We start from the raw sequence: 23,019 nt of genomic DNA, 5'->3' as shown, positions 1-23,019 counted from the left end.
CTTCTCTGTGAGGAAAACTGGCGCTTTGCTGCTCGTTTTTGGCAGCCTGAGGGTCCCTCCCGGCTCCTTTCTGTCCGCGGGGGGCTCCGCAGCATGTCCTGTCCCCGAGTCCTGCGGCTGCTCCGCGGTGGGCTGCCCCGCCTCGGCTGGGAGCTGGCGCGGCCGGCCCGCGGCTCTGCCTCAGCGCCCGGGGCTGCAGGTGAGGAGCGGCCCCCGCCGGCTGCCCCCTGCCCCTTCTGCTCCTTCTCCTTCTGCCCCTTCTCCCCCGCCGCTCCTAAATCCGGGGAGCCCACGCTGAAGGGCAGGGCCTCGGTCGTCGGCAGGTGTTGCAGCTGGGGCGCTTTTTATAGCGCCTTCACGTAGCGCTCACTCGACTTCTGGTATCTCACAGTGAATTGGGATTGAAAAATACACCGAAAGCAGCTTTTGTAGTTGTTTCCCCCTAGTTCTGACTTTGCATTTGCATATTCTTTCTTCCCATGGCATGCAAAGCCTATAAACAACAGGAGGAGCCTCATATCTAACACAATAATTACAAAACAAAGCTTCTTGCCCTATGCGTTACTTCCTTAATTGTGAAGGCTCTGATGGAGGCAGCAAGGGAGATTAATTCATATATATATATGTGTATATTTATGCAGTAGCATCGTGTATTGTTTTTATTTCTTGCAAGTTGATAGTCTAGAGCATTCTCTAAACGATGGATTTGGTTCAATAACTAAGCCACAAGGCCGGGCATGCTGGGGTCTACAGAAATCCTGTAGTTATTCAGGCCTTTCACTTGTTGCAGGCAGGAAACTGATTTAAACCGACACGATGGGTGTTGGTGTGGTTTAGTTTTGGCTTCCCAAGTCCCGTTTCTGCTGTGTCTTCTGGTTTTAAGTGCAGAATTGTCAGCGTGCTTCAGGGCTGCTCTGCAGCTTTTGCTTCTCTCATCCCTGAAATTTGCTGAGCAAGTTTGCAGCTAAGCTGTGCTCAGATTTCTGCGTGAAAGTTTGATTGGGACATAGCACTAATTCTTTAAAATCTGTTTCGTGCAATTACATATTTATGTATCAAGGTCTCAGTGGTCATTACGGGATTATATGAAGTAATTTATTCATGTGTATGTCCAAATTGTATCTGAACTTCTGAAAAAAAATCGCAGCACTGCTTCATATATTGTTTGTCTGCAGAAGTTTTAAAATAACATTTTATTTATTTATTTGAGATTTCAATAGCTTTGTTGCTCGGACCAACACCTGTGGAGAGTTGCGTTCTGCTCATGTGGGACAAGAGGTCACGCTGTATGGATGGATTCAGTATCAAAGGTAAATGCAAGCCAAGCTGAAAACAGAGATGCTTAATTGCCAGATCCAGTGTAGGCCAGTGTTTTTTATGCTAGAGGTTGTCTTTTCATATCCTGCCGTGGTTACTTTTGAAGTGTCTGACTAAAACAGTTCAGAATCATGCCAGAGCAGTGTTGAAAATGTTAGAGTTTGGTACAAATATTAATTGATCTTCTTTGCACCCCTGTAAAGCAGTTAAGTGTTACTACCTTCACTGTATAGAGGATGAAATAAATAATAGCATTTTTATCACAGTTCTGATGGCTGTGAGCAAATAATTGCTTTTATATAAGTTCCTTAAATTTTAAGCAAAACATGTTTTTGTCTTTTCAGCTATAGCACATAACAATGCATATTTCAAGTATGCATGCTTTGCTCAAAGAAAGAAATATCATGAGAAGCTAGTAAACAGAGGATGAAATGTTAATTCCAACAGTTGGCTATAAGTGATGCGATATAATAATTACTAATGCAGTTGTACATTTTGCAAATACAGGGTTGAAAGCATACCTGCAGTGTAACTCTTAAATGTTATGATCCTGGGTATGTGCTTGTAAAAAGGAGACAGGTCCAATGGTTTTGATGAAATTAATTAGCATCAGGAGTAGCCTTTTGCATTTTACAGTGCAGTGAGGCTGTTTCATCCAGCATCATTCCACTGGAATGGCATGCATGGATTTCATGAAGAGGACTTGAACATCTCATCTTTGAGCAGTCGTAGGTGCAGTTCCAGGAACAGTTATGATTGCATCAGTGACATTGTTGTGCTTTTGCCTTTAAAGGCAGTCAGAGCGTGCTCAATTTGACAGCCTTGTGATGGTTTAAGTACAGTGGTAGCTGTCACTATGGCAGCTGAAGAGATCAAGATTTGTGATGCTGGGTCTAGGAGCATGGATTGCTCATGTGAAACTTTTTTGAGATTAGTGTTCTTCTTGTTATTATGGTTGTGGGTTTTCTTTTTGATGGATTTTTTTTTTAAGTGGGGGGTATCCATGTGAACTTTACTTTTATTGCTCATCTAAATGTGTTTATCTGGATAATGTTTCTCAGCAGGAAATCTCTAAGAATTGCGTGTGTTCAGAGTCCATGCTCTATGTGGATTAACATTCAAATCAAAATACTGCCTCTCCTAGTTATTTTGATAACACATTGTTTGTCTGTGACTGTACGAAATCCGAAACAAACTGTTAGATTAGGTTCAGATGTGGGAAAAGTATGTGTATGTATGTTTCTTTGGAAGTGCCTTGAGGTATGAGTCACAAGATATAGATAGTAGGTAGTTGCCACCTGCTTTGGCTTAAAAAGCAAAAGATGATTGGATTCTTGATGAAATTATCTTCTTTTTTGTTTTTTTTTTATGGATCAGACAAGGCCTGTTTCTGATTTTGAGGGATTTCCAGGGACTCACCCAGATCATCCTTCCACAGGATGAGGTAAGTGCTACCTAAGTATGAGTCTCAAGCTTTTTTTCCTCTGATAGCCTGTGTCTAGCAGGTGTTGAGGGCAGAATGAGGTCTTTGGTGAGACAGAGGGCTCTGACACACAAGCAGACTTTGGCATTATGAGAGCCCTTCTGTGATGCTGCATCAGAAGCATTAATGCTGTTTCTTCTGGATTGTAAGCAGTGGTCCCTGATTCAAACAGGCCATTAACAAATGAGGCCTCGGAGCATGGTGCTTTTGTCCTGTTCTTTGAATTTCTGAGAGATGTTGGCATTTTCTTGCAGGCACATTCCCACGTGAGGAAGTTGTTGTCTAATGCCCCAGTGGAGTCTGTTGTGCGTGTGACTGGGATTGTCTCCTCTCGGCCCCCAGGGCAGGAGAATCCGGTGAGGATGCTGGGGTCTCTCAAGCTTTTTATTCCTTGTGGAACAGAGCACTGGGTAGTGGGTTGGTGGCGGTTTCTGTGCATCACAGCTTTGCCACAGGCAGTTTTGTTGTGAGATGTGTGACAGCCTGTCCTCAGATAATGTGAGGCAGGAATAACTGCCATGACACGTAACTTAGGAGAACGTCACAACATGTTACAGATGCCCGTGATTTAAATTCTACTCCAGCCCTTTGAAAGGATAATGAAAACCACTGAAAAACTAACTTTTTCAGTCTTTCAAATGGTGGTTGAGATAATTTCATTTTCCTGAAAATAAGTGCTGTCACTATATGTTCTGCAGTACGTGATGACCTGGTTTTTATTCAATAAATTTTCCTGTCCTCATTGCATAGGAAACAGAGGTTCAATACTTTTATCAATGTGCATTTCTCAGTTTTCATTGTAATCAGCTGTAGATAATCTGTCAGGATTGTGTGCAGGCTGCCATCCTGCATCATTGGCAGGCCTGGAAAGAGAAACCTGAATTTATGACTATAATTTTTATATTTATTTATTTTGCTGTGACCACTTATAAACGTCCATAAAGGATGGTAGCTTCAAGCTAAGTTTTTATTTCTTTTAATCGGTTATCATTTTGCTGGAAGTTTGTGTATTCTTTCCCCTAGTAAATAGAAAGAATTCTGCAGGATCAAGTGAACTTCAACATGGCAGTGTTAAGTTGGGGAAGTTATCTGCTCTCCCTCAGGATTCAAGAAAAAGAAGACTAGTTCTGAGAACTGGTGTGAGGAACTTCTCAGAACTTCCAGTTCTGAACAAGTTGCCTTTTTTGACTTTTATTGAAGGGTGATGGTGATGCTGCTAATGCACTCTAAAATTCATACCGTGTTATTTCACTGGAGCTAATGGAACTAGTATTTTGTCCAAATGCATGTGCCCTAGCAGGATCTGGGCTTGACCGTTCCTCTGTGCTCAGCATGTCATTGAAGCAGAAGGCAAAGGAAAAGCAATTTTATTTCTTGTGGCACTGGGTACACTGCTAGAAAAGAACATGTCATTTATGGTGAGCTGGCTTGTGCTTTTTTTCTGAACAGAAGGGAAATCTAGGAGAAATCTGCCCTTGACAGAAGTTCTCTGAATTATACTGTGTTAGAAGGCAGGAAAGATAATCATATGTTTTTTTTTCCTCCTGATCATCTGTGAAACACCTCTGTGCAGTTTTTTTTCCCCTAAATTTTGAATCTAATTTTTTCTTGCTTTTTGCTCCAGAAAATGCCAACTGGGGACATTGAAGTCAAGGTGGAGACTGCAGAGATCCTAAACTCCTGCAAGAAGCTGCCTTTTGAAATCAAGGATTTCATCAAGGTGTCTGCATTTTTCTCTGGCACACAAATAGTGTTTTTTCATTAAATTGAGAATTTGCCCAGGGTGATTGCAAAACATCTGCGAGAGCTTTATCTGCTTCTATCCAGCTCTGCTTTGAAGGAAGGGTGGCATTTAAAATAGGATGTGCTTATTGTTAGCTGTGAGGTTGTAATTCTAATTGGACTTAAGCAGAAAACAAGGCTTGAAAGATTCCATTGCAGAGGGTTTTAAAATATCACTGTAAGAACAGATGGTAAAGGGAAGAGTGGAATAAATTCAGGCTATGCTGGCTCTTTTGAGTGTGAAGCAGAACCTGCCAATGCACCGCTGTGTTTTAAGTCAAGGCTGCTTAGTCTTATCTGGACAAGTAGCTAGCTGGCCAGGGGATTTTCTTCCTCTGTAAGTACAGAGTCTTATAAAAGGTTATTTTTAGAGTAGTCTCCATGGTGTCTGAGAGGCATTGCTGTTAAGATCTTGTCTATACCATTGCACATGACTGATAGGTAAGAGTAGGAATTGGGAGAGCTGGGTCCTTTTCCTTGCACGTTACAGATTCTGGACAGTTCTCACCATCTGCAGTACTTCAGTTTTCATGTGTATAATAAGAGCATCTCACCATTTCGTAGTTCCTTTAGATCTGTGTATGACACTGCTCCTCCACTCAGAGGAGGATTGCTGCAGTCTGTTGCAGTGGACTCATAATAAGGAGGGCTGAAATCCTGAGCTTTTTTGAGGCAACTCTTAAGATAGAATAAATGTCTGTCATTTTTTCTTTTAAAAAAGAAAAAAATGTCGTGCATGGAGATACTCTCAGTGGCTGATGTTTCTCTGTGCAGGTTGTAGGTAATGAGTGGGTTGTGGCAACTGAGCAGTATCCTTTCTTAGCTTCCCCCTTTTTTTTCTGTGGCTTTGGGAGCAGCTTCATTGGACATGCAGTTTGATTTTTGTCTTTTATCTCCAGAAATCAGAGGCCTTACGCATGCAGTATCGCTACTTGGACCTGCGCAGCTTCCAGTTACAGTACAACTTGCGGCTGAGATCCCAGATAGTGATGAGGATGCGGGAGTATCTGTGTAACCTCCACGGTAAGAAAAGTGCTTGCACAACAGTGTGTAGCAAATGGCATTTTAGAGCTCCTTTATACCCTTCCCTGTTGCTGGAATGGTTACCAACCTACTTAAAACTCCTAACGGTTTCCACTTGGTAAGAATGTGTCTTCTTGCAGTGGGGAATTTATGGAGATGTTGGCAGGTCTAAAGAACAAAGTATGTTGAAATACCTTAGCATGCTATAAAACAGTTGTTTCAAATAAGCCATATCGAGAAATTTAAGTGAACAAAGGCTTTTTGCAAGTAGTTTCCCTCTTTTGTTCACTTAACTCGAGGCATATAAGTGGGATTGAAGGTCTGTTTAGAAGCCCAAAGCCTAGTTCAAAATGGATTGAGAAATAACAACTTCTCAGCCTACATGGAGTCCTCTGTCATCAGCATTTCTGGCAGGCCTTGGGGGAGCTCAGAGTCTTTAAACTTGGCAACGCACAAGTTAGAAACAGCGACGTCTGGAGATTTGGAGAGGCTACATTGCGTGCTAGATTACCTAGTGAGCTGACTAATTTACCTTACTCTAGCCTATCGTACCAGTTCTTTTCCCTGCTCTCACCATATTCTGTGTCTGAAGCATGTTTTTGTTCCTTAGGGTTTGTGGATGTAGAAACTCCAACGCTCTTTAAGAGAACCCCAGGGGTATGTATGCTGTTACTAATGCACAATTGCCTAGGCAGTTCATGGTTGAATTATTGTCACTTGCCACTCAACCTTCATGCTGTTCCCTCACTAGGTAACAGCTTGTGCCAATTTCTGATACAATGCATTGATCCTTCTAATGGTAGGGGGAGTGAAAGGGAAGGTGTGGCACCTTGAGCCTTTAATTACTATAAAAGGAAAAAAAGCTTCTTGTAGAGCATGTTGAATGCAAGTCCTGTCCTGGGACAGATTATTGAAACAAAAATCTTCCCTGAAGCACAGTTTCCTTAGCATTTTTCTCTTAACTGGTAGGTTACTGCAGTGGCAGTGCTCAAACCATTTTAACTTCTGAGTTTGTATTCCTTTCTTTCATTTCCAAATTAATCCCAAGCAAGGGAGCTATAGACCAGCAGTTGTTGATGCAGCTGGCATAATGGAGTTCTTGCATGTAAACCCCTGTCATGGATGGTGGATTGTTATGCGTTAGTCTTGCCAAGCAAGAGGTGTAGAAACCTGCTCCTGGATATTTCAGATCAAGTTGGTTAACAGATTATTCAATATAGAAACAGTGATTTCCTCACAAGTAGGATTTTATAAGGGGAGAAAGGAGGTCCTTTCCTCTTGCATTTCTAGGCTGTGATGGTAGCCTAGAATTTCTAGATTTACTTTTGCAAAAGATCCGAGGCTGTGTAATTGCCCAGCAGGAAACCCAGACTATCAGTGATGATACCAAGCACACTGTTTCTCCGTTATTTATGTGAGGCTTAAGTCCTGTATGCGTCCAAACTAACGGCTGCAAAAAAAGTCTGAGATGTTGATACCACATTTGAATCAACATTTGAGCAGAGCTCAGTGATAGACGTTTCCCTGTGGTGGGAGCGAAAGATGGCAAAGGAGATGTTTTGGAAAGTATTGAAGACTTCAGGTACCTTCAGAAGATTTGTAATCAGGCCCTGTAAAGACCTCAATTTGCTGCAGTTCTTAGGAAATTCTGAAAAAAAAAATCATTATCAGTTTATTTGATCAGCTCTTTAATTGCTGGAAAGTTCAGTGTTTCTTCAGTATTTCTGTCTTGCCTAGGTGAGTGGAAGGAAGTCTGTAGAGTGTGCAAAATTTGACTCATATATTAGGATACACATGCTCTGATGTTTTTTTAATTTTGTGTATGGTAACTTCTTTGTACCTCAAGAGGGGTGCCCAGACATTCCCCTCAATTTTTAATTTTATTTTAAGTTTCCCTGGATGATAGCTTTACACCCTCCTTCTGACAGAGGACAGTAATCTTTTTTTGAGTTTTGGTGCCATTTCTCTGCTGTGCAGCAGCCTTCCTTCACGCATCATGTATTTCTTTCTCTCAGGACTGAGCAAATTGCAGCTGTGTTTGTTTCTAGACCTGGACTGTGACACCAACCAAGATTAAAGCCCATATCTCCTATGAGAACAGGAAGTGTCAGGGAAGCAGAATTGGGCCCAGATTTCAAGAGATGATTAAAGTTTTACTAGATGTTGCAACAGGTCTCTGCCTGCTCACTTCCAAAGGCTATTTATAGCCTGGTGATACAACTGTTTGGGTCACTCGAGGAAGCCCTGCACTGACCTGTCTTCCACTTAGCTCTGCTGCCAGAGGCAGGCTGGTGGGAGTGTAAATGTTGATACATCTGCCCTTATTAGCTCCCTAATGCTCAGAGAAAGGAATATCCCCACTTCAAATGCACATCTGAAGATGAAATAATGATATTTCATGTAGGTTTGGATGGGGTTTGTGCAGAGTGGTCATGAGGTTTGTGTTACAGACCTGCTGAGGCTGCAGCCAGCCTGTGGTGCAGTAGATGAGCAGTCTGGAGGCTTGCACAGGCTATCGTGTGGTAACGTGGCAAGCTGTTCTATGTTTTCTCTTATTAGCTGCTAGTCATTCCACAGCTATCCTCCAGCTACCTCTGTAAGAGTGTAGTTTGCCCTAGTTTACACTGAAGTGTGTGTCACTGTGTGCATCATCTCTGGAGTTGCTTCTTAGTTCTTCGGAACATTGTCATGCAGCTGGACTGTAAACATAAGTGGTAGATGGATGTAAAGCCTGTGTGGCTGTGCAGGTCTGTATGAAGCAGTAGTGTAGTAAACCCTGTATTTTCCCTTTTACTTTCCTCAGTGACACCACAGTTCTCTGGCACAACCTTGGTACAAGTGGCCGAGCAGCCAAGATGGATTTATAAGGCAGAAGCAATAGACCAGGTGACAGAAATGAAACTGCTCCTTCTCAGGATCTAGAGAAAGGACTCCTCCCTGCCAGCCCAACCATAGCCACATCAACTGCTGGTTTCAACAAAAGGATCCTAGCCCAGGCACATGGCTAGCTTGCCTACAATTTTGAAGGTAGAGGTCCAGAACTAAAACACCAGCCTCTGAATCTTAGTGTTTAGCTTGGCTGCTTGTGGAAACAAGGGAGCAATTCCATTGCCCTTCCCCAAAACTTTTAAATCCCTTTGTAATTTTCCTTGGGGGCAAAGGTTTTGAAAACAAGAAATTCTTGGAGTGAAGTACCCCCATAGTAGAGGGAAAGGCTACAGTGTGACCTCATGCTCTCAAACACTAAAGAAGAATCGGTGGGAGGAAGGATGTTGTAGAATGCTCCACTTGATGTGTTTTACTGGATGGGCTGATTGTAGGAAATGGAAATCTCTATTCAGGTACTCAGGTGAAAAAGTTCAGGTGACCTTTTCTTTCAGATCCATTTGTTATCCTTGATGACTTTTATGCTTTTGCCATTCCGTGTCCGCTTGTAACATTCTGAGTGAGTAAAGCCAGGATGAGAGAGAGACGAATCTGAAAGAGAAGGGGGGAAAATGGCCTAAAACCCAATGACTCTTGGAAGGCAGTAGATCTGTGTGCTGGTTATATTCGGGGCACCTTGCTTGCAGTTGGGAATTGAGGTCACTTCCTGAACTGTGTGAACTTTTCTTTCTCATGTCAGGGAGCAAAAGAATTCCTTGTGCCCTCACGGGAAGCGGGCAAGTTCTACTCTCTGCCTCAGAGTCCTCAGCAATTCAAACAGCTCCTCATGGTTGGAGGCGTGGACAGGTAAGAGTTACTTGAACTCCCGTTCTGTAGAGACTTCCCCAAGAACTTCTTGCCAATGGCTTTGTTTCAAAGAGGGATCCTTAAGTATTTAGAATTATCCTAGGCCAGGCTCATTAGCAGTAATGCTGCCTAGTAAGCAGAAGTTTATCCCTCTTTGATGGTTGAGATCTTCACTGTTTTAAAATGGAAAACTGATCTTAAGCACGGAAGTAGGAATAAGCTTTGCAGAGACAGTCTGCCTGAAGGACAGAAGATCTAGAGCATGATAAAAAGCCTCATGCAATCTATCCTGTAGAACTAACTGACATGAGGCTGGTCAGCTGAACGTGACTGAGACAAGGTAAGCACACCCTCCAGATGCATAGGTACAAAGCTTTTAATTGGGCTCATTCCTCCAAATAGAACTAAAGGAGAGGGAGATATTCCTGCAGTGGACTTCAGACTAGGTCTTGACCACGAATGAATTTTGTATGGCCCTCAGTAAGGTCCATGTTTGGAGTGGAAGATGGGAAAAGGCGTTGCACGTGCCCTGTCAGGGCACAGCTCACCTGGTAGCCTCCTCGTGCCTCTGGAGGGTATGGCTGGAGAAGGATACAGCTGCTGATTAGGCTGCTTCCACTCAAAATTTCATGCTCTTGAAGGGATGGCAACAACCAGGGCTATGAGAATCCACTACATACAGAGCAGAGCACTCCTTTTACTGACCATTTCTATAGCCACAATTTAATTTAGGGTACTTTAAATTGGAGTCTAAATGTAGGTACTATTGCAGGTACTTTCAGGTTGCTCGCTGCTACCGAGATGAAGGCTCACGGCCTGACAGGCAGCCTGAATTCACTCAGGTAACCACCTTACACTGCCTTTCACCCTCTGCCTCACACAAACAAGCTTTGTAGCTGTTTTACTTTTTGAAGGCCTGTTGTCTGCTGGTCCTTGTGCTGCTTGTGGGCTAGAATGTTGTTTGTTGTGTGTTTCACAGCCCCAGCCCCCTGCAGTTGGTTTGGGACGTGCACTGACTTGGCTGACTACAGTCCCAGTCAGTAGATGTGGGGTTGCGTTGCAGCAGTGATTGTATTTGATGCTGCATGTCGGCTGCTGTCCTGCAGAGCTGGGCATCCTGTTCATCAGCCTTGAGAACCCAGGCAGAGTTAGGTCGGTCCATTCAAGGCTTCTCTCTCTGTCCTTGTCATCATTACCTCATTTAGTACTCTGAGGAAGTTGTTGCCTGAGTCAGCAGGCTGTAGGGAGGTCATAAATGTACCCTCAGACTAATGCAGTCATGCTATGATTTAATTTAATATCTTGTTTCCTTTTACGCTGGCTTAAGAGCTTCTGCAAGTAACAGTGCAAAGGCAAAAACTGTAGCTAATGTGGAATCTCTTATTTTCTATTTTAAGATAGATATAGAGATGTCATTTGTGGATCAGGCTGGGATCCAGGGGCTGATAGAGGGCCTCCTGCAATATTCCTGGCCTCAGGAAAGAGGTGCCATTACGACTCCTTTCCCTGCCATGACCTATGAGGAGGCACTGGCTGGCTATGGGACTGATAAACCAGACACCCGTTTTGGGATGAAGGTGAGCCTTGCCTGTTGGAAACGTGCAGTTTTTTGTTTTCTTCCTGTTAGTATTTTAGGAATAATCTTTGATTAAATCACTTATACATGGTTAAGTGGAGTTCTTAATTATGTAATATACCCAAGGTGTCTTTCCCATCATCACTGCTTTGCACAGGTAATCATCTCTTAGAGAAGAAAGGGGTAGGCTTGTTTGTGGGAAAATGTATATTTTTAGAACACTTTATTCTGAAGATAATGTCTCTAGGGTTTTTCTGGCTCCCTTGCTTATTTGTCTCTGTAGTCCTCTGTCTTCTAATGGTTATTCACGTTGGGCCTCATTCATTTCTTTCTGTGAACCTTTTGATTTCTTTGAGTAAGGAAGCTGTGTCCCAGGGAATGGTTTCTGAAGGCAGTAGGCACAAGAGCAGGATTTTTGCTTTGTGTTCTCTGCATGTTCTTCCCACCACCGCTTTTTCCTGTGTTCTCTCCTTGCTCAGATAGTGGACATCAGTGATATTTTACGAAGATCGGACGTTCGATTTGTGCAGAATGCGCTCAGTTACCCGCGTGGCACTGTCAAAGCTATTTGTATCCCTCAGGGAGCGGTAAGTGATGCTTTTACATAATGCGTATGTTTATGAAATAAAATACCAATTTAAATCACTTTGTTGGTATGGAAATGTTCCCTGCTACGACTGGGGGAGTGGTGTCCTTCAGGGAACTTGGGATTGATTGTGAGTGATGTTAGGCTGGGCTGAGGGTTGTTAGAAGCAGGGGAATGGAGGTGATCAGGCGATGGGAAGAATATGTGATTTTGTAATATATTGTCCTCGTGAAGAGACAATATATTGCCCTGGGTGGAGAGCAGAGCTGCAAGGCTGTGAGGTCCCTTGAGGATAGGGAAGCCTCCTGGGGCTTTGGCTTGCTTCTGTCAAGGATAACATCTGAATAATAAATTGTGCCCTGTGAGGAGAGGTTGAAATAGAGCCAGGTATGGCACGGCTCTGTTCTGGGCTAATGAGCCCAAAACTCCATCCTGTTTGCTTCTGTTGTGTTTGTGGGCACTGCTCACGTCTCGTAATGAGACTGTCACCAACCAAATCCAAGGCTGACAGTAGATCAAGAAGCATATTTGACGTATCTTGGCAGGGAAGCAGATTTAATTCTGGCTGTGAGCATCTTTGCAGCATAAGCAGTAAGGGGAAAAAGCATTCGCTAGACACCTAGTTTTATTCAGGGAATAGGACTTCCTTTTGGGATTCTTCTAATTTTGGCAGAAAGCACAAGTTCCTGGCTTCCCACGAGAGGGCACTAAAGGTGTGCATTTGCAAAACAAGTGGAATCTGGAGCTTTTCTACCTTACAGTAGTTTAAGAAAAATCAAGAACTTGATGGAGGTTTTCATATCTACTGCGTTTCTCTGCACATGACGATCAGCCTACACCGAGTTACGCCTTCACCATCAGCAGTGTGGTGTTGTAACCTTGTTCTGCTCTGTAACCCACATGCTGGAGGCAGTTAGTTGGCATGATCTGACACTACTGACTAGCTGCATCTGGTCTGTGAGCAGGGAGAACAACTGCTGCCTAGAGGGGCTGCTTGGAGAAGACACTCAGCTGCAGTCTAGTGCTGCAGGCCCTCTCTTATTCCACAGCCATCATGCAAATCTTGTGCTAGAAACAAAAGAACTTGAGAGCTTTGGAAACAGCTTGGTCAATAGATATGAATCGTGTTTTGGCTTTCCGTAGATTTTGCTGCTGTTTGATGAGTCTTTTCTTGCTCTTTCCCCAGAGATACCTTAAAAATAAAGATCTGGAGTCATTAAAGGAGTCTGCAAAATCCCAGTTCAACCAGGTGAGACAGAAACACTGCTGCAGCATTGGCAGCAATGAATGGTGAGCTGTGTATAAAAGCACGTGCAGGTAGAGGAAGGTAGAAGAGCTGTTTTTAATAAGGCTATTTGCTGAGAGGCAGTGCTGGAACACGTCATGGTTCCAGAGAAGAGACAGCAGCACTGAACTGAACATATTCTTTTACTGACCTTGCGTTAGGAGGTCATGGACATGATCTGCAGGCCTGATGGAAGCTTGAAGTCTCTGCTTACAAAACTTCTTGGCAAGGAGCAGCAGTCGGAGCTCATGCGAGCGCTGAACGTGCAGGTGGATGATGTGGTGCTGCTGGCAGCTGGAGAACACAAGCGAGTGGTAGGGAGCATTTCTGGGTGTCGGTGTGAGTTGAATGTCGCTGATGGCTTTGATGTTATCTGTCCTTAGTCTAATTCCTCTGACCATTACAGTAGGTCGTCATCTAATTCCATGCTTCTCTGGATCTGAAGATGTAGCAACAACAAATAATGCGTGAAATGTACCTATTGCTTTTATTTCCACCAGTCAGCTTCTGGGAAGAACTTGTAACTGAAATGAAGGCTGCAACATAAAACAGGAACAAATTGGTGCCTCATTTTCTCTCATGTCAACTTACTTTTTTTTTTTTTTTTAAATTACTAAACAGATTGGAAAACAAGGTTGGCTAGGTAACTGTCTCCCATAATGAGGTGACAGGAGCAAAGCACGGCTGCTTATTAGCAGAGAGGAGAGGAGATTCTGTCTCAAGCCTTCTCTGTATTCCTGCCAGTAGATGTTGCCTTCCAAGCACCGCATGTGTCATACTTTGCATGACTGCCAATGCTGTGTAACTTCTTTCTGTGCCTTCATTTCTCTGCCTGTTATGAGAGATCTTACTTGTGCTTCCCTGGTTAATCCACATGTGTAGAGCTTGAGGTGTCAGTCCAGAAGAGTTCTGTGAGGACGGAACATATGGAAGAAAATGGGCTTTCCAGCTCTTTCCAGCTCCTTATTTGGCTTTTTTTTTTTTTTTTTTTTTGGTCAAAGCCTGTCTCAGCAGGAAGGTGATGTCTTTTAGGAGACAAGGCAAAAATGTTTTTTAAGGCAGCACCACAGTACAACTAATGCTGTCTGTGATGTTGCAGTTACGGAAAGCTCGTGTATGGCTGATGTATGAGCAACTTCCTTGGCAGTAAATTGCCCCTTCTCATTAGCTCCTTTCTTTTTTTGCAGTGCTCTGCATTAGGAAGCTTACGGTTGGAGAGTGCTGACCTCCTGGAGGCAGCCGGAATGATGCTCCGTGATCCTACAGCTTTTCACTTTCTGTGGGTGGTAGATTTCCCACTTTTCCTCCCCAAGGAAGAGAATCCTGCTGAACTGGAATCTGCTCATCACCCCTTCACTGCCCCTCATCCTGCAGATACCAACCTCCTCTATTCTGACCCCACAAAGGTAACTGCCATGTTGGCCCTTTTACAGCTGTGTTTTGTGGAAAACTAGGCAAGTAGCAGTCCTTTTACTATAAAAAGGGATATTTTGTGGAATTAACTTCATACTGTACTTAATCTGTTTGGAAAAGATTGCTTCCAGATTATTCTGAATAGCAAATATCCAGGTACCACTCTGACAAAAAGGGTGTGTTGGAAATGGTTGCTTCGGGTGAGGAGTCTTGAATTCTGACACATCCCACGTTGATTCAGGTTTTGACTAACTTCACAGAAGGACTTGTACTGGACCAGTTTGTGTTAAGCTACCCGCCACCCTGAGGTAGCATGCACCTCTGTCAGCAGCAGTCTGTGCTGCTGGTAGGATTGGTACTTGAACTGGGACCTTCTCGTGCTTGGGCTTGGAGTTGGGCAGTGACAAAGCCACAAAAGAAGCTGCAGGAGATGTGTCCAAGTGGTATCTTTTCATATTTGTGCCTTGTTGAGTATTGAAGAGCAGGAGTCCTGCTGGGACTGGAACTAGAAGAGGAGCACTGGTGAAACGTGCACTCTGCCTTGCTCTGCATGTGCTAGTAGGACTATGTCCGAAGCCAAAGGAGATGAATGGGAGTTTTCTCTTGGGCTCCTGTTGCAATCTGTGTACCTGTTATTCCAAAGCTAGTAATCTGTCACCCCCAGAGGAATTCAGTAGAAAGCTTTCTTCTCTTTAGTGTTTTGAACCTCTTATTATGTGTCTGTGAAAGGCTCCACTGAGAAAGCAGTGTTGTAGTGTCATGTCTTCATTCACAGCATCTTTGTCGTGTCTGTGCTCGTTGGCATTAAATGCAGTTCTGTCCCAGCTTTGCTAAGGTGGTGCTTCATTTCTTTTCCCAGGTCCGTAGCCAGCACTACGACCTTGTGCTGAATGGCAATGAAATCGGAGGCGGCTCCATCAGAATTCATAATGCAGAACAACAACGTTTCGTGCTGGAGAAAGTGCTGAAGGTAATGCGTGTAGATGTCTCCAACATCCTCTTGAAGTTTTAAATGAGTACTTAACTTAAATATATTTCAGGTTCTGTAGAAACATAACTCCTAGCCCTGAGAGACGGATGACTCCATTGTACTTTTATCTTATCTTGCTAGCAGGAAGTGTTTGTTCAGTGACATTTCTTATGTAACTTTGCAGGAGGACTCAGAGGTGCTTTCCCACCTGCTTGAGGCTCTGGAGTTTGGAGCTCCTCCACACGGAGGAATTGCTTTAGGTAAGTGCTCTGTAGTCATCCAGAATGCAGGTGTCTCGTGCCTTTCTTCTGGTGTATTAGATCTCAGGAACAAGCCTGAGAGCAAGTTTGTTAGCAAAAGCCTTGCCTCCTCCTGACAGAGATGGCTGTTTTGGTGGTGCCAAGTACCAACATCAACATGGTAACGCTTTGTGGGCTTCTCCAGTGTTTGTCTTTATATAACTGTGTTATGGAAGAAGCAGAGCACTCATCACCAATGCAGAATGTTTCAGTGTTCCTCTTCTCCTTCCTGTGCAGCCAGAGCAGGTTCCCTGTACTGCATGCGCAGAGGGCTGGGACAGCACAGTACTGTTCCATGCCCTGGGTCACTGCCACAACCTCAGCCTTTGCTTCTGTCTCACTTGCTATCTTCTGTCTCTGTTTCATTCACTAATTCAGAGAGCTAAACTGGCTGTAAGCAAATGCTGTCACATTAGCTCCCTGATCTGGCTCAGCATGGATCTGATGGACACCTGTGCCACGACAGGAAGCAGATAAAACTCTGGAGTCAGAGGGAGTATGAGGAGATGGCAGCACTGACCTAGGTGTTGTGGAATGGCATCTTCAGAAGTCAATAGAGTGTTGTGTATAGCATTACAGGAGTGTCAGATTGTTTTCTTAGAATCTTTCATTATTTTTTTTAAATGAGCAATGAAAGAGTAGCACCCAGAGGCTCTTGTTCTTTCTCAAGTCCTCCTAGTTTAGTTCTTCAGGACTGATTGACCAAGAGCTTTGTCTGAGCAATTAAACAAAGCGGTGATGGCGCTCCTGCCACTTAGTGGCCCTGGCATTGTTATGCTCTCTCTGCAAAGGCACTGCCTCTGTCTTGCAGTCCATGGTGTATCACAGAATTTTTTTGGTAACGTTGAAAAGGTTTGTTTGGCTTGGCACTTCTGCTATCTAGGTTAACCATTACTGGCTGAGATTATTTTTCATGTATTTGCTTCAGTTTTATTCTTAATGCCCCAATAATGTTATCTGCTCTATTTTTCTGACTTTCTGAATTGGAGGAACTAATATAGCACCGTAATTCAAGTGGTTCATCAGTTTGTTTTCTGCTTCTAGGACTTGACAGGCTGATCTCTCTCATCGTTGGTGCTCCAAGTATCCGGGATGTCATCGCTTTTCCTAAATCATTCAGGGGACGGGACTTGATGGGCAACGCTCCAGACTATGTCACTCCAGAAGAATTAGAGCCATATCACATCCAGGTTTCCTGGCCTGTTGCAGAAACAGAGGCAAAGAAAAACTGATTTATAGCCAGTGGTGTGAGCTGAGCTGTTTAAGTAGAGATGGTTCCAACTTCTAATACTAGAAGGCAGCTCAGAAAACATGAGCTGTTACGGGAGGGTCAGGGGAATACAACCCTGCTGTGCCATGGTGGTTTCAGAATTGAATGGGGAACAGACATGAGAGTTCTCCTGATAGGAATTCACCTGTGGGTTGGTAATGGGAAGGAGAAGCAGGAAAGTGAAATTAAAACAAATATAATTTCAGCATAGGATATCGAGACTGTTGCCTTCAGGGTGTTATATTGAAGGTGGGATTTCTTTTTCCACTCCCCAGTTTTTACATGTTCTTTGTAAACTGTTTTTCTCACATCTGGAAGAGATGGTGTACCACCTTCTCTGCGAGACGTTGCTGTATTCGTGATAATCACTGAATCCCTGTTAGCTGAGAACTGTTACAACAGGGTAGTGCTGTGCTGGGCAAAGCTCTGGGTACGTAATAACGAGACTTGAGTGCAACCAGCAATTTGTCTCTTGCTGGGGGATACAAGATCATCCAGAACGTGCCATAGGGAGTTTGTATTTGGCAGTGTTTGCTATTCAAAGATGGCGAGAGGAGCATGCATGGCATTTGTAACAGTTGTCCTCACAACACTCATCGAACAGGAGTTAATCTGTCTTTGGGGCCCGTGGTCCTGCCACTTTCAGAACTCTAGTTCTGAAGTTTGTATCCTTTCTAAATAAAGTTTATCTGGCAATATGATTTTGTCTGAGCTTGGCTTTGGGCTTTCGCTACAAGAATAAAAAGCCACCAGTTCTTCTCTAAGACCTCTGACCCATCTAGGACGTGATAAGAAATCCGTGGCAGCGGGACTGCCAGTGTCTTGTGAGTTCTGCAGCCTCCTGCAAACCTGCTGCTACAGCTGTGAGTGATGCAGCTGCAAGCCCCTTGCAGGTGATGCTGCCAGTAGGTGTTTTTATCTGTGCGTGTAGGTTGGATAAAGCAGATTTGGCGGGGAGACAGCTAATACAGTCTGCACGTTGTGGGACAGCATTATGTGGCATGGACTGCTGGTGTTTTTAAATAACCGGACTATCCTGTGGATAAGAAGCAGTAGGGGAGATGGCTCTTTTCCTTAAGGTTGATTTTTTTTTTTTGATTTCTCTGTACAGCCTGAAAGTACTGCCTATGGGCAAGTAACAGGAGAACTGACTTGCTCTTTGTAGATTACTAGACAAGGGAGGTGTCTTAAATCTGATCTCATCTCATGTTATTACTGTTAACAGTCTCAGAACGTGATTAAATACTGTTTAAAAACAAACAAACAAAAAAACCCCCACAAAATCCTGGATTTATATTCACATTCTTTGTCATCAAATACTGAATTCCTTAGTTTTCCTTTGTAGAAGATATTTTTATCTTAAATTAATTCATGTTTGCTTTTTTTTTCTTTTTTTTTTCCTGAGTAGAAGTTGTCAGTAGTGGAGTGAGGATCAGTTTTCAGAGAGAAGCTGAGTTTGCCTCACTTTCCTTCGGCACTCAGAGGTGATTGCAGGATTTTGGGTGGAATTACATGTCAAACACTGATTTGTGTACTAACACTGGCTCAAGAAGTTTGGTGACTTGATGGCTTGAAAAGCAGATCCATGTTAAGAGCGTATTTAAAATTGGTTGGGGCACGAGTGACTAAGTGTTAAAATAAATATATAAATTAAAGCTTGGAGAAGCTCTGGTCTTCTAGAAGAGAGAAATTTAGAATGGTTTTCATGAAGACTGGGAAGAAAGATTTAGATTTATTTCTCTAACCTGTGTTCAGAGATGCTATAGAGAGATTTCAAAGTGTGACTTTTAGTGGAGAATCTTTGGAAAATGCTAGGTTGATGAGGGCTCCAGAATGTTGTTAAAATGGAATTAGGAAGCTTTTGATTAGGAAAAACTAGTAAATCCCATGCAATCCCCAACAGCATGGCTGAATTAAATAATAGCAGAGAATAACAGATTTGGAGAGATTTTAGATGGTGCATTGCTGATGGACCCGCAAGTGTCTGGTTCAGAGAAGCTACCTTGTTGTGCAAGATGTGTGAGACTGATTTTAATGCTAGAGGGTTAGGGGTTAAACGTAGTAAGTGTCTTATATGACTTGCACAAGAATTTACCTGGTATCAGGCCAAAAGCATGTGTTTATTATCTGCATATGTGGTTCCATTTTGGCTGAAGAGCAAATCTGCAAGTCTTTGATTAGAATAAAATGGAAATACTTAAGTTAGAGCAAAGTGCTCAAGCACTGCCTTGCAAGAGTTATACCCGAGATACCATTCCCTTTACTTTTAAGTGATGATAAGGAATACAGCCAGAACAAGGCTATGTTGTATGTGAATTGCTTCTTTAGAGGATGACGGATTTTGCTATTTAGCTTTACTGGTAGTGAGAATGAGACTTAATGGAAGTTGCTTGAGAGTTGTCAGTGTTTCTAAAGTAGGGATTATCAGAGGCTTCTCTGAGGACACGAAGCACAGAAAACCAGTTTTTCTGAGAAGTCCTTCACTCCCCCAGGCTATTATTTATAGTAACTGTAAACATAGTATGTTAAAGTTTTTTTTTAATAGTGAAATAAGGGGTACTGTATCATTTTGTAAGTAACTGCAAAGGCAAATGTTGTTTACATCTGAAGAGTCCCAGTTCTTTAAATTAGGATTATTATCAAGTGTTCAGAGTGTAACATGCTCTGAGAGGCTTAGGCAGAACTGTAACACTGCTTGGAATGTTCTTGCTGAGAGCACTTGTTAAAACGTGTGAGCAAGCTGTCTCTAAAGCGTCCTTCTTATGTGCAAACTGTTTTGTGTGATGTTTATTTACCCACTGCTATATTAAGGCCTCATTGCAGTTGTGTGTTATACAGTTATGATTAACCACAATGAAAAAATGCTGCAAAACCTGTCATCTGAGCTGCTGCAGTCCTGCCACGATGAGGTCAGTGAAAAGATGGATCCCAAATGGATGCAGAGCATCTGTACTTGGACTGGTGAATGAAGGTAGCTTACAACACAACTGTGTGAATTCACCAGTGGTCATACGAATGCTACCACAGAGAAGACATTATTTGTTTTGTTTTTATGGAGTACTGTTTAAGGCTTCACTTGGGTTTGTGGAAGCCTGGTCTACAGATAATCACTTCTAAATCACAATCTAGTTGGCATACTTAGCTGCATATTTTGGTAGAAGCAAGAGTAGACAGACATTACAAAGAAATACATGGAAATAAGGGCTGATCATATTGCAGGCTGATACATTTGCCAGAAAAGCTGCTGGCCTGGAAGAAGTTGTTAAAGACATTGCTTCATTTCAGCACAATGTAAATTGTGAATTGTGTTTTCATCAGAGACACCTGGTGAAAATAAGCTGTGGCATAACAACGAGCTGCAAGCTTTCACAGAGCCTTTGTTGCTTCTGCCCTCCTTTCTTGTTGCTTCTGCCCTCCTTCTGTATGACTGAGATGAACCTATGGAGAAATGTTGCTGTCAGAAAATACAAAGTTCTGGACTCATCCCCTAAGAGTTAATATTAAGTAAACTCTCTGTTAGGGGTGTGATGTGTAAGAAAAGGTTGATGAATCTATGTTGCTGCTTGGCTTCATTTTGTTTTCTTTGTGTTTTTTTTTTTTTTTTTTCCTTCCCAATGTAGCAGAGGTGTAAATCTGTTCAGCTGAGAGTCCACAGTGCTTGAGGCTGTCTCTGTACTAATTCTTGTTGTCCATAGAGCGAGAAGTAACACAATTAGTATATGCAAACTTCTCCCTGTATTGGAGATGCTAATGAGACTGCTGGCTGTCACCAGAAATGCCCCTTTCATACACAGCAGCTTCCCACGCTATGGTATGCATACACATAAAATAGTTAACAAAAAATCATTACTGCAGGAATCGGGATAGTAATTTCCATGTGTTCTGATGACTCTTTGGCTCTTTCTTCAACCTTGTGTGTGTGTGCTGGTCGGGTGTGTTTCCTGACAGGGCATTCTGTAGCCCAGAGAACTTAATGACCAGTACACATGAGATATGAACGTTAGGTTTGGTGATCGGATTGTACAAGGAGCATTCTTGCAGAAGCAGGAGGTGTGTGTAAGGTTTCTCTACTCCTTTAACATAACTTGCCCTGCCCAGCTTCCTTCTGTTAGATCTCAACAAAACACTGGCAAAGCTGAGAGGCAGATTATTTCCCACGTGTGAAGGAACTGGTTCGGCATTTCAACCTTTAGCATGTGTCAATAGTTTTGACTAGAAAAACCTTCTAGTAAGTTTATACTGCTCTTCTTTTTATCATTAAAAAACACTTTGGGAACTTACTGTCAGTTTTTCCAGAACTGAACTGTTGTATGCTGATGGGATTCTCGGCAGGTAAAGCATGCCTTTTGTTGAAAAGCCTCCAAGCCTATCCAGAAGATTCAGAGTTCGGCCAAGCTGGGGAAAGATCTGTGTTTGATTTCAACCATCCCAGGTAGTTTGGGTGAGTTTGGCTGCAAGGGCTTTGCACAAACTGACATAAAGACAAGAACTGTTTTGAGAACTCAAGCTGGAGCTTAATCCTATATTGTGCTGATACCTATTGGTCTAGAGCTAGCTAAATTACAGAGAAAATAACTTCACAGCAGTTTTGCAGATGCACAGAGGTTAAGAATGCTGATTAATTTCCAATTCTGTTGAAAACAGACTGCTACTTTAAGAAAATATTATCTGTCTTCATGACAGGTCAGCAGAAATTCTTGAGTTGCTTCAGCTGTCTGCAGCTGGATTTTAACCCACAATTTAGCCCATGGGAGAAGGGGGGAGCTACTGCTCTGTACCACCACTCTCCTGTACTCTGAGTCTGGCAGAAGTCCATTTATATGTGCTTTTCTCTGTCTTTGAGAGCCTGGGGACCTGAGCTAATGTAAGGAGACTCAGTGCCACACAAGCAAGAGGCCATTTTTTGGGCGTTCAAAACTTTTCCTGGAGACAGATCACATGCTAGACCCATATGTTGGTCCTTTGTGCATGTGCATGCATGGCAAATCTTCAACAACCATAGGGAGGCGTAACTCCACTGCTCCATTTCACAGGTATGTCCCTCACTGGGAGGGATGTGGCAGGTTTGACATGGGGTGACACTGAAGTAAGTGCTGATATCCAGCATCTGGTGAATACAGGCAGCCTCAGAGCAAGTCTGTAATGGTAAGAGTGAAAGAATAAGGAGAGTTTATTCTACCAAATACAAGGCTTTCTATTTTCCCCCACTTTTTATACCATTAGCTGCTTACCCAATGACAAATTTTGACCACGTTTGCCTATTGGTGTCAGTGTGCATAGCCAGCAGTCTCGTGATGATGCTTGGTACACTCCCTGTCCCTTTGGCCCATGTGTTAACAGCAGCTGAAAAGGCACGGACAACTGACAGGCACATAAATGCTACCAGATGGAAATCCCTGGCGTGGGCTTCACATGACTGCACTTCTAAATATTTAGGCTCTTATTTTAGGCTTGTGTTTTAGGTTGTTGTTTTTTCAAAGCATTGTTTTATGTAATTAAAAAATGTTGCTTATATGCAGCCACCAGCTGTGCCAGCCACATTTTACAGCAAGGAACTCCGTGGCAGATATATTCAGCCTGGATCACATTTGCTCTTAATGACGCCAAGACAGTTCCAGCTTTCTTGTTTTGCTTTGATGGCCATTGGTTTTACTGTAATACTAAATTAGAGTTGAAGAAAGGTGTTCTGTGCTGTTCTCCCATGAAGTTGGTTATATTTTAACTGTATTAATATTTCTGCAGTGGAGTTCTTATATTAAATTGTGCTATTCTAAAAAGTGCTGCTTCTTGCTTAATGTTTATCTGTCACCTGATCATTTCATCAGGTACCTTCCCATTTAGGTTATTAGAAGAAATGAATATTCAAGTTCCTTTTATATTCTCCATTTTGTTCAGCATTTCACAAACTCGTATCCTCTGTTTCCGATCACGTCAACTTCAAGCTGCAGATTTTTAGGCGATTTTATCTCTTCCCGTGGAAATCACTGCGTACCACCAGTGACTTCCCATACACCCGTCTACAGCTGGAATGGCCAAAAGTGCATCCTGTTCTAGGTTGTTTGGAATTACTTTTCCCCATATCCATTTCTCTTTTATTTATCGACCTTCACTTTCTGCCCTTTGCTGTCTAAGTCTACTAGGAAATTCTTTGTTGTTGCAAAAACTGGTATGAGCCATGTACTTCAGTTACTATTCAAAAATAAAATAAAAAATATCACAAAGTACCTGAAGGAGAAATCGGCTAGCTTTTGGCAACCCTTTACACTTTCCAAGTAGCAGGTGT

General features: G+C 42.9%; 1 protein-coding gene across 1 annotated transcript; it reads left to right on the top strand.

The window, feature by feature from the left end:
• The first annotated feature begins 5 nt into the window (after positions 1-5).
• Positions 6-17,367, top strand: DARS2 (aspartyl-tRNA synthetase 2, mitochondrial). The gene is made up of 17 exons (XM_084290944.1): positions 6-199; positions 1,211-1,310; positions 2,695-2,761; positions 3,055-3,156; positions 4,425-4,520; positions 5,482-5,605; positions 6,216-6,262; positions 9,231-9,337; positions 10,110-10,179; positions 10,735-10,914; positions 11,393-11,500; positions 12,686-12,748; positions 12,946-13,098; positions 13,972-14,190; positions 15,057-15,167; positions 15,352-15,427; positions 16,511-17,367. The coding sequence occupies exons 1-17, from the start codon at positions 94-96 to the stop codon at positions 16,696-16,698; spliced, it is 1,917 nt and encodes a 638-aa protein (XP_084147070.1). The 5' UTR covers positions 6-93; the 3' UTR covers positions 16,699-17,367.
• Positions 17,368-23,019: the final 5,652 nt, after the last annotated feature.

Source organism: Netta rufina (genome assembly GCF_964035555.1).
Source record: "Netta rufina genome assembly, chromosome: 8".
NCBI lineage: Eukaryota > Metazoa > Chordata > Aves > Anseriformes > Anatidae > Netta > Netta rufina.
This window is presented reverse-complemented; position numbering and strand designations above follow the sequence as displayed.

What these genes read in the sequence shown, in the direction of transcription:
- DARS2 (XM_084290944.1), top strand. Translation starts at nt 94, where the DNA reads ATGTCCTGTCCCCGAGTCCTGCGGCTGCTCCGCGGTGGGCTGCCCCGC. An exon ending in CTCAGCGCCCGGGGCTGCAG is followed by an intron (nt 200 to 1,210) that starts GTGAGGAGCGGC and finishes TATTTATTTGAG; the next exon opens with ATTTCAATAGCTTTGTTGCT. An exon ending in CAAAATCCCAGTTCAACCAG is followed by an intron (nt 12,749 to 12,945) that starts GTGAGACAGAAA and finishes ACCTTGCGTTAG; the next exon opens with GAGGTCATGGACATGATCTG.